The following is a 12,063-nucleotide window of genomic DNA, read 5'->3' as shown; positions in this document are numbered from 1 at the left end:
GGGAAGATGTGAAAAACTGTTTTTTTAATAGATATTCTTAAATCCTACACTTCGTAAAGTTTTTCAATATTTAATACGACTTAAGTATTTAATATTTTGGTGGCTGTCATCGCCATGCGAAATGAAAGTTGTCCGTTACAAAAACCGAGTATTTGAAAATTCTGAACTACTTTGAATCCAGCGGACTGGATTCTCTCATTCATCTTAATGCATTTATAGCTTTTGCTCGCTGCTTCCCCTGCGTGAACGAGTTTTCCAGGATAAAAGTTCAGTTATATATTGTCACTAGATAGAATATAGCCTATGACCTTTCCAGGGTCTCAAACAATCTGCAAATCATATTTCATCGAAATCCGTTGGGTAGTTTTTAAGTTTATCGCGTTCAGACAGGCAGAGTTGCGGCGAGGTGCTTTGTTTTATAGTATATTTTATAGAACTTTTTAAGAGGACCAATTCCGTCATATATTATTGTTGTATATATTTAACCTACATTGCACACGCAAGGGAAGCTCTCAAAAGGAATAAGTTTTCCCCGTTTTTGCGACATTTCCCTTTGATGTTCCGCTCCTATTGGTTATAGTGTAGTGTAATAAAGCCTATAGCCTTCCTCGATAAATAGGCTATCCAACATTAAAAGTATTCGATCCAGTAGTTCCTGAGATTAGCGCGTTCAAACACATAAATTGTGTTTTATCAAATAATATAGATAACAATATGCACTATACTTTCAAACAGTTATAATTTGGAATTGTCAGAGCATAGTGGCAGTAAGATTTGCTTGTTCATGTTTATCTGATCGTTTGATTCTATAGCCTTTTCTATAAATGACCTTAGTCGCTTTTTTGATCCACCGGGAATTATATTTTGTTAAGAGCGTTTACGTGCAGCGCGTGAAGTCAACTATAGGTAATTCTTCGCAAAATTCAGTCACACAGAAGCGTGTGTTGCTGTGTGCGTAGAGTTAGCGCGTCGGCTATCTTTATAGTCAGACCAACCAATTTCGATCTTTTCGCTTTGATTATCTAATTGGAATGTAACTTATGATTTATGAATTTATGATAAATGAAGAATTCTATTATTAAATATATAAGAATTCATCATGAAATAGTTTATATCTAACATTTTGTAATTATAAAAAAAAATAAACATTTATAACAAATTTTAACGGCAATTTTACAAATTGTTATTTTCACTTTTTAAATGCAAATGCTTAAAAAAATTTCGTCGTATTAAATTTTAAAGGCCGAAATATCCATGCATATTAATTATTTTTACGTTTTTCTTTCAACTGCGAGAACTAATCACTAACTAGACGTGAATTTAAATTCTTTACTTGTCAATACTTGTTTAGTTACCCAGATTAAAGGTGAAACAAAATGTATGAAAAATGGACCTTAAGCTATAACCTTAAGGTTCCATTTTATTCCTTTAAGTAACTGTTGCTCAAGCGTTTAATGAGTAAAAAAAACAACAACCATAACTACAGACGCATGTTATAACATTAGTACATCAATCTTTTAGCTTTTGCTTTAGCCGAAGTTTCAGCGTTGTTGCGTTTCCTTTTCTTGCCTAGAAATAGCTTTACTTCCCATTGTGTCTGAAACATAATCTATACTTATAATAAATCTGTAGGGAGGTCAATTCTGTACATGAAATATATTTCCAAAATAACTATCAGGGGGTGATTAGGGATCGATACTGATGCCAAAAATGCAATTAGTAAAATTTTTGTCTGTCTGTCTGTCTGTCTGTCTGTCTGTATAACCGTTATAGAAACAAAAACTACTCGACGGATTTTAACGAAACTTGGTACAATTATTTGTCATACTCCTGTGCTGGTTATAGTATACTTTTTATCTCGCTACAATTAATAGGAGCAGAGCAGTGAAGGGAAATGTTGGGAAAACGGGAGAAGTTACTCCATTTTTTAAGCTTCCGTCGCGTGTGCACCCTTAATGGTTAAAGCTACGCAGAAATCATGTATGACAGAAATGTTCTTCTTAAAATTATGTAAAAAATATCCCACGACAGCATATGTCTATCTTTTATGGTTGACTCACAATAACACGTGTAACTCCCGATAGCTTAGCAGTTCGAAGCTTTCTCATTATATTTGTCTACTCTTACGTTTATAACACTCTCAGTCATCCCTAATTAAAAAAGTTAACATTATTAAATATTCCATAAAAAAGAATCATAGAAATCGGTATAAAAACACCAAAATTTATACATGAAATACGCTAATAATAAGCCATCACGCGTGAATACTGAATCATGCTATAAGCTTCCTTCGATTTCACCAGGATCCCATCATCAGACCCTGACCGGACAATCGGACCACCTGCATACCATACATTAAAAAAACATCCCGACAAATTGAGCACCTCCTCAATTTTTGAAGTCCGAAATCCACGCGGGCGAAGCTGCGAGCGGAAGCTAGTAATATAATAATAATTTATAGTAACTACTAAAATTATTGTCACTCATTAAAGAAAAAAATATTTTACTTACTAAAGTACTAAGATGTGGCAATCACTGTATACACGTGACTATTTTTTCTACGCACAGCAAAGGCCAACTGGAGTCTGGCCGGAGCGACGAGCGATACGTCCCCTCTCTAGAAAGCCTCAAGGCGGTCTAATTTGAAACGATTTGCGCGTTGCGTTTTATAGTGGCATTTAAAATATTTATAGAAAAATAACAACTAATTTTGTTGAATTTTTAAATTGTATGTTTTTAAGGAGATGTTCTTCTATTATAGTAATCCAATATTATATTTAATTAAGTAAGATATAGTGATAAAAAAAAATCATTTAAATGACCAACATTTCTGAAATATTCGAATTCTTCGAATTTTTATTTCTCATGAATTAAACATAAAAAGATTTTTTTTCTCTACTAACTTTTTTCTTCAGGATCTTTTTAGTTAAATAAAAATAATGTTACGCGCCGCTATTCTAGCCGATGACATCGGGCGTTTCCGGAGGTATTCGGCTGCGCGCGCAGGCTGGCAGAAGAGAAGATATGTCATGCGGCGACTATTCTATTATTATTCTCTCTGGTTGGACGTTGTCAAAAAAAATGTCTAAAATTGTATTCTGTAATTATTTGGCAAATATAATGTTTACTGTAAAAAGAGCGTTTAACATTCAGAAGTGGGATTATACAAATGATAATTTGAAGTTACATTGAATTCGAATGTGAAGAGTACTATCAGAATAAGTCTGTGATGAATCATTGAATGCCAAAATTAAAATTACCAGATTCTCAGATTTTAGTTGCCATGGCAAACGTCTACGTCCGTTGAAGTAAATATGTTGGGAATGCCTACGGAATTGATGTCTGTACATTACTACGATTCATGACATTCATAACAAAAACTTCGTTATACCTGCTGCTTGGCTCACTGGAGAGGGTGTTTTCTTAGAAACTAAATCATTGGAAACATGAATGACTGGAGTCATGTGTAGTCAAATCGGTGGCGCAACACTTCAGGCTGACAATGCGAACGTGCGTAACTGTTTATTTTATTTAATCTGATCTGTCTGTGGCCGTGAGCCTTTTGATCATATTCTGTCTGCAGCCATGACCATTCTGATCATATTCTGTCTGTAGCCATGACCATTCTGATCATATTCTTTCTGTAGCCATGAGCATTCTGATCATATTCTGTGTGTAGTCATGAGCATTCTGATCACATTCTGTCTGTGGCCATGAGCATTCTGATTAGTGTTACTAGGTCCTATTTGTTTAAAATCGGGCAACAGGTAAAACAAATCGGGATCCAGGTCGAGAAGGTCGAGACACAAAAAAAAAATACTGCAAGTCATGCTAATGTTGGTTTTAATTGCAATTTCTGTTTTAACATCGAATCATAAATCACGGTACAGTCGCGTCTCTAAACAAAACTATACCTACAGGGCTAGTGATGTGATGCGTTGTTTATTTTTTTTTATAATAATGTCTTTTGATAAATTTATTGATTTTCGGGACATTTAATGTCCCAATCAGTTGCAAATCGGGACGCGTCTCCAGAACTCTGATAACCGGGATATCCCCCGCACATCGGGACACCTGGTAACACTACATCAGAACATATTCTGTCTGATTTGACTGCTTTATTTTACTAATCTGCTTCATTCATTCTGTTTTACTTAATTTCATTTCTGTTTTTCTATGTCTGTTTCTGGTTTTGTGTTTGTGTTTATATTTAATTTTAAACTATATATAATATGTGTGAATTCATTAATTTTACATGGAAAGCTTACGGTCTGACATAAAGAGATTAAGTGCTACAATATACGGCAGGAGTACAATATTATGTGATTTGTGGTATACGAATTTCCAAGTCAACTGTGTTGATGTATAAATGCAATTTAGGAAAACAAAGTAAAGAAAATAAGACAGAGCAAACGTTGTTGTTTAGAAATTTAATAAAATAATATAATATAACATACATATCTTATTTTTCCAGATACGCTCACTGATCTGGTTTGGAGCATGATAAAAAAAAAAACTAATCTGTCTGTACTTGTACTATGGATAAATTGAAAAGCACTGGCTTATTAATTGAAATGTTTGGTTTTCTTATATAGCACTTACACAATGGTTCTGAACAATTGATGCTCTCTAAGTATAAGGTACAATATATGAGCAATATTTCTGCGAATGAATAAGGGTGCAATATGGTGACTCTGAAATGGTATACTGGATTGTGTTGCCGTACTAGCTATAACACTCAGCTTGGTAAACCTTCGCTCAATTTTTTGATACACAGTGGGAATGGTAATCTGAGATTGCAAAAACATTTGTATTTGTCTTTGAGTATTCTTGCAATTTTGACGTGTATAATGGTGGTGGTGGTTTATTGTTGGTAATAACATTATGAAAAAAAAAAAAGTAAAATATCAGATAAAACCTTACGACTGACATCTATTGTACTGCTTATGATAAGTTCTTTTCTGTTAACCTGTTGAGTTGTAGAAATATTTTAACCGTGGTTTTGTCGAGCAGACATGTACAAGGAATCCATGTCATGATGATACTTCGAAGATGGATGTCTTCTGATTTTAGTGGGTCATCAGAAGCTGATGTTTTAATCAAATAGTTAAAAAAAAAGTATGTTTAGAGTTCAGTTATTGCCATTTTGTATATATGTAATTATATGGCGAGATATTACAAGTAGTGTTATAAAAAAATAAGTTGAAACATATTCGGTAGAAGTAGCGACGGATGTATGCTTTAGTATCGACACTATTAACGGAGCCCAATTTACGGAATGTAAAATTGACATTACCGAAAATTATGTATAAATCTTCTGGGTCGGATGAGTTGCCAACATTGTGTAATGCATATGAAAATTGCTGTAGTTGTTTTTATTCCATGTTGGCCATGTTCTCTCTGTGCTGATTGTTTATATAAGCGGAACATACACGAATAGCTAACGCTGTACTTGAGTAGTGTAATTGTAAATCACATGTCTCCACATCGGCTTCGATCGCCAGTGACAGTTTTTTTTATAAACACTGGGGTTACGGTTAAGCCGGCTGGTTCTTTTAGTTGAATCTCGTCCAGTGTCTTGGGTATGCCTGCGATAAAGAATCACTTTAGCGAGGACTTTATAGATATTTGACATCGAGTTGTAGACCTATAGTTATTTATTTAAACTGTTAAGATTTATAGTCTTCGTAGTGTTGCTTATATTTAAAATAATATCCCCATTTAGGAAGTGTCTTGACACGCGTGGCTTAACTGAATATTCGACTCATAATTACGGGGTAGGCTGCGCTTTCAATTGGTTTTCTGTTATAACAAACGAACGTTTTGACGATCCCGAGATCTCTGTCGTCTTTTTAATTGTTTCGTCCGATCTGATCTTGAATGTTGCTATGCTCTCTGGAGTCCGTCATTCACCGAACATATTCAGAGATTGGTGAGAGAGCCCGGAAGCAGTTTCTGTATCATTTTTCACACGTGAATAACCACTGCCACAGTTTACAAAGCTACGAATCTAGACATGCTCAATTTAAAATCAGTTTTCTTGAATAAAGACGCGAGATGGCAGATATCATTTTTTTATTTAACAAAAATGGGTTTACGGTGACATTGATAACTCTGTTTTGCTAATGAAACTTAATTTTGCTGATTCTCGTTCTGGTAACCGTCTCCATAACAGAGTGACTTTCAACTTGCCAACACGGCGAATCAATTATAGTCATCACTTGCCTTTGTGGCGAATGTAAAAGTCCACAATAATATGCTTCAAGAAATTTGTATTTTAGCGGTAAAGTACCTCAGATTAAGAAACTTGGAATAATAAATTCTGTCCCTAATTTGTGACTTCAACTGATTCGTTATTACTAATTCAAACACATTGTAACTTGCTTCCTAATTTGCTTTTATTGCATGTAGAGTTCACTTCTCGAAAGTCGTGCACCCAGTTCTGTTGCTAATGTATCCGTTCTTAATTTAGAGTCTGTACATCTTATGTTATCGATTAGGTTAGTAGAGCTAATAATAAAAAAATATGTTGTTCTTATCACTCTTCTTGTGAAGTCGTATAATAGTAATTGTTGTCCACTGACTTGAAATTAATTAATTCTCTAAGACCTCAGTGAATAACTATGTGAGTGTAGGTGTTAATAATGTCCCTGTTCTCGATGAGAAGTTCATTGCCGATGTTCTCTGCACCTGGAGTTTTATTTGACTACTTTTATTTTTCAGAGATTGTCTCCGGTACCGGTTCTTTAATGGTCGGATCTGTTGTTTCTGTAGTATTTCTGCATGTGTATAATTCTTGGATGCATTTAGTAGCTTTGATAAAGACTCTCGTCGTGTGGTTTCTATTATGCTGTTTTTATCCTTTATGCTGGGGATCTAATCTCTTTTCGCTGTCTGTATTTTTCCGTCTTATTTCTTAATGCCTCTGGTCGTTTGAATGTATTTTTTCTGTGTTTATAATCTGGAAGCATGGCAATTTTCCGCATTTTAGTTTTAAATATTTTATTAATTTCAATCATGACTTTCTAACGCTTCTTGCCTTTATGCTGTGTTATTCATAAACCATTTGATTAATTGATTTGATTGAGTTGGTTTATATTGCGTATGCTTATTTATACGTATGAATCTTGAGCTGATAAGTCCTTATTGTGTGTTATATATCTTGTGTGTTAACTTCCTTTGCGACTTCTATGAAGTTCTTTAGTTGTGCTTCTCATTCCTTTTTATTTGCTGCTGTCTTACTAATTGGAGGTTTTGCTTTGAAAGGTCTAATTGTTCTGGGTGTTTTTTTAAACTTAAGTTTGGTTCTCAGCATTTTATGATTGCCGATTAGTATTCAGCATTAACTGTATGTAACTTTGGATAAATAAAATGAAGGTCTTTGGTTGCTAAGAATGAAGTAAGGAAATCGGGATTAGGTACTATCGAAAAATAAATTATATACACATATACCGTGAAAGTTAATTGCAAAATGGATAAGTTGTTGTATATTGTGTATACGCAAGACTTGATTGGTTTATTAATCGATCAGAAATAAGTAGATAGTGATTTACTGGTAAATATGTTTAAAATATAGGTACCCGATTCAGTTCTGCTTTCTCAAATTTATTTTTGTGAATACCTTTGGTATTTACTTTGCAGGATGGCCGATATTACGCGCCGCTATTCTAGCCGATGACATCGGGCGTTTCCGGAAGTATTCGGCTGCGCGCGCAGGCTAGCAGAAGAGAAGATATGTCATGCGGCGACTATTCTATTATTATTCTCTCTGGTTGGACGTTGTCAAAAAATGTCTAAAATTGTATTCTGTAATTATTTTGCAAATATAATGTTTACTGTAAAAAGAGCGTTTAACAATAACATATTGTTATGTTCCTTAGTGGTTTAAGATATTTTGAGCTTCGAAATAGACGTTCGAAGCGCAAATTTGAAAACCTCTGTTCAGTAATCATTAAAGAATTTACAAATACTCAATAAATCTAAAAAATTTCTCTACTAACTATATAGACAACAAAATTTTCTATAATAATTACTAATTCATATGTTTTTAAAATAATGTTTTGATGGATATTATCTCCTTCGAAAAGTGCTGTTTTTGAGACATACGGCGCGCGGATTCGTAAACGCTCTTAAACGCTCTTTTTACAGTAAACATTATATTTGCAAAATAATTACAGAATACAATTTTAGACATTTTTTGATAACGTCCAACCAGAGAGAATAATAATAGAATAGTCGCCGCGTGATATATCTTCTCTTCTGCCAGCCTGCGCGCGCAGCCGAATACTTCCGGAAACGCCCGATGTCATCGGCTAGGATAGCGGTGCGTAACAATTTGTTACATGCAAACCAGTGACTTATTTTGATTGGGATTTTCCCGCAATTGTTTCGATGATTAAGATTTGGGATCGTGGAAACGGTCGATAATCTGTATTTGTCAAAAATAAACTCGTGTTTATTTACTAACAAAGGTAACAAAATTTGTTTATCACAGTAACGTTTAAGACATGGTCATAGGATAATATGCGAAAAAATGAACTGTGTAGGTAAGTATGTGTGAAACTAAAAAAAGGAAATTATACTTATTTATTTTCTCGTATACATTATTATTTGTAAAATTACCCATAACATTTATTTATTTAATGGTCGCTTTCAGTTTTATAACATTGCATGGCGTCTTAACTCTTGCTATACCTATTAAACACACGTCTTACTTTCTTCTATTGCATATGGAGGTTCTTTATTTGTGTGTAAATAAAAGTCACCAAATCTGCTCGATGACGCACCGTAGCCCATTAACGTACAATTCTCCCTGCATTCTCCTCTGTTGAATTTAGGCCAACTGTCACATGGATATGCAATAAATGATGCTTTGGAATTTATTGATTCTGCATAGTATTTTGTTGATCTGCCGTGACTGCAGGCTTCTGTAATTGTATAACGCTTGAAACCAGTTATATTAAATAACATTTTGGATATAGGGTCGCCTAGTAACATTGTGAAGGAATTCTTAAGTGCCTTACCCTTCGGACCGTTCTGACAAGTTTGGTTTAGTTTATTCGTAAAAACACCTTATAGAATTCGCCCCTAGACAAGTAGCACATTTCTTTTCACAATATACACGTTCGCTGAAAGAGGGTGTCGCTTGGAATACTTCCACCTGTCAATATAATGTTTTCCAACAATATTGTTACTGCCACGTAACAATATTATTTATCTCTATGCCAAGAAACTGCAATCTGGTTATAGTTTTGTATTAATCCCTATTTTCTGACTACACGTATTTAGAAAAATTTAATAATATATTTATTATTCGAATAAATGCCAAAATTTTTATGTCTATAATACAGGTTTCGTTTTCACTATTATGTAATAGATCTAAGAAATTCATTATTAAGTGTTTTACCTATGACTTGTTGAACGCCTTCGCAACCTGGTTGTTTGGGTTTTCCATCATTGGGGTAAAAATCGGCGTGGCCATGGCTTCTTTTATAGCCGTATATACCACCGCATGTGTGAATTATGTCTACGAATTTCGCGTCACTTTTATCTAGACGAAAATTGGGTCCTATCCGAGGTATTTCAAATAAAGGTCTGGCTGGATCGAGTCCTAGGAATTGTGAATTATAAAGTGTAAATTTAATAACCAATGATTTTACAAATTTGGTTGGAAATTACAATAATTCTGAGTCTGGCTAGAGGACATAAACAAAATTACTATTATTGTTTAATACCTGTTATTCTATCCACTGTTACATTAGTGAACATTCCGGTGTAACCCATCACATGGGCTCCCAAACTGTGCCCAATCAAATGTACGTAATTTAATTGATTTGCCTGCGAAAACTTATCTAACAACTTGGCCGTTCGTTTTCCCACATATCTAGTGCTGCAAGCGGACCATGGGTATATAGGATTGTCAGCTAATTCGCTCCAATCTACAATGATCACATTTGCATCTTCTGTGCGCAAAATAATATCCTTAAAATTTTGTACCCATTCCGCATTTGAGCCAGAGTACCAGCCGTGGGCGATTACTTTAAGCTCGTTAGACGAATTGAAGTTTTTGCTGATGATGGGACTATCGTCATCTGGTATATTTAATATTTCTGACTCATTGTTTTGTCTGAAAAATATTATAATCTGGCGTCAATGAATTGCGTGAAAACGACTCTAGAATTAGTTTTGCCCATACCTGGTGTACAAGTAGAAGTACGCGTCCCCAAACATGATGCCTCTGTCATCAGTAGGCAAGGTAGAGAAATCCATGGTATGATTCATACCTTTATCATCAATAAACATTATCCATTCGTTACCGTAATCTGGTCCATACTCATTATCGTAGGGAAGAGCATTTGAACCTATACAGAAATATTTGTATTTATACAGATATAGTATTAAATATGTAGGTAACTGTGAAATGAACTAAATAAAAATATTACAAATGGTAGAAGTACCTAACAAGCACAGAAGTGATAGAAACACGTCTTTAAAAAAATTCATTACTTCAATTGTATTGTTGCACGTAAGGCAACAGTTTTGAATAATATCTAAGGACCGCTAGTTCTTGCATATTTGGACGGATAGTGTTTCGCGGGTAAATTAGTCAAATAGATAAAAAAAAAATTTAGAGGTTCCATACAAGATTAAGACAATAAGATTAATAATATTTTGTCCATAGCTGAAGTTTCCAATGTTTCACTAATTCTACTCCACTGTGGTTTATAGATTAGTAATTTCATAAAACCGTCGATAGCCTAGTTGGTTGTGGAACGGACGGCCGAGACGAATGTCCGCAGGTTCAAACCCGAAGGGCTCACACACCTCGGACTTTTCTAAAAAATTATGTGTGTATTCTTTGTGAATTATCGCTTGCTTTAACGGTGAAGGAAAACATCGTGAGGAAACATGCATACCCGAGAAGTTCTCTATAGGAATTTCCAGTGTGTGTGAAGTCTACCAATCCGCACTAGGCCAGCGTAGTGGACAAAGGCCTAATCCCTCTCAGTAGTAGAGGAGGCCCGTGCTCAGCAGTGGGACAGTATAAAATACAGGGCTGATGATGAATTTCATAAAAAAATCTGTTTCCAAAAATTGTAGTCATCCTCACAGGGTAATTATTACCGCGTTTAGTGTAGGAACTTAATAGGTAAGGTCAGTCGGGGGAAGTGCGCCATAAAATTTTCATAGCTGGATTCAATGCAAAATAATTTCTTTTTGTGCTGACTTAAGAATTTAATTTTATTAATTTAAGAATATTTGGTATTTTGTGTTAACAACCTATAGCCATTCAAGGAAATCCGACCATAAATGAATAATATTTTGCTCAAAGTAAAAAAAATTGTAGTAGGCGCACTTGCCTCCGGAAATGGGGTAAGTGCGCCTGTGTAAAAAAAAACGCCAATATGAAACATTATAAAGAAAACACTCACTTTAGTCCATAGAGAAATAAGTTTTACTCGCATTGCTCTTGGATAATTTTTAATCACTCAATACTATAACAAACTATGGCTGTCAAATCAAATTCGGGGTAAGTGCGCCATATATATGTAAATCAGGGCTTGAAAACATTTTAGATTTTTTTTTATATATATTTTTTTGCTATGTTAGTTTTGTGTGCGGATATTTTGGAATAAAAAAAATGGTAGCCCTAATATAAAATCCATTTTATTTCTAAAAACTAAAAAAACATACAAAAATGTAGGTATTAGCAATTTTGAATGCGTTATAACTCAATTACTTAGAATTTGGCCTTATGACATTTGATATGTTTTAGCTGCATTATATTCAGATAACGTGTCTGATCGAACAGTTGCAACCTATTCACATAAAGTTGCTCTAGACCAAGGTATTTCAGTTTTTCTTTTGTAAAAACGAACTAACTAATACGCCCTTTTATTTAAGTCGGCTTAAAACAAAATACCTTGAGTACAAAAAATTCTGCTGTTAAGTATAACATTTTAATAATAATAATTCATATTAGTAAAACTTATTCTCAAAAAATGTTGGTTATATATGGATCAGGGGCAAGTGCGCCATACGACTATTAACTGTGGCGCACTT

General features: G+C 34.3%; 1 protein-coding gene and 1 long non-coding RNA gene across 2 annotated transcripts; both read right to left on the bottom strand.

Moving 5' to 3' along the window:
- Nucleotides 1-1,423: 1,423 nt before the first annotated feature.
- LOC119190474 lies at nt 1,424-2,604 on the bottom strand. Its single transcript, XR_005112922.1, has 2 exons — nt 2,512-2,604; nt 1,424-1,597 (listed from the first exon to the last, which is right to left on the bottom strand). It is a non-coding gene; the product is annotated as an uncharacterized LOC119190474 (long non-coding RNA).
- Nucleotides 2,605-8,697: 6,093 nt separating this feature from the next.
- LOC115445406 (pancreatic triacylglycerol lipase) lies at nt 8,698-10,765 on the bottom strand. Its single transcript, XM_030171662.2, has 5 exons — nt 10,458-10,765; nt 10,196-10,361; nt 9,735-10,126; nt 9,407-9,610; nt 8,698-8,927 (listed from the first exon to the last, which is right to left on the bottom strand). The coding sequence occupies exons 1-5, from the start codon at nt 10,501-10,503 to the stop codon at nt 8,698-8,700; spliced, it is 1,038 nt and encodes a 345-aa protein (XP_030027522.1). The 5' UTR covers nt 10,504-10,765.
- Nucleotides 10,766-12,063: the final 1,298 nt, after the last annotated feature.

The sequence above is a fragment of the Manduca sexta genome, chromosome 24 (genome assembly GCF_014839805.1).
Source record: "Manduca sexta isolate Smith_Timp_Sample1 chromosome 24, JHU_Msex_v1.0, whole genome shotgun sequence".
NCBI lineage: Eukaryota > Metazoa > Arthropoda > Insecta > Lepidoptera > Sphingidae > Manduca > Manduca sexta.
The sequence above is the reverse complement of the archived record's forward strand: the minus strand, read 5'-3'. Positions and strand labels throughout refer to the sequence as shown.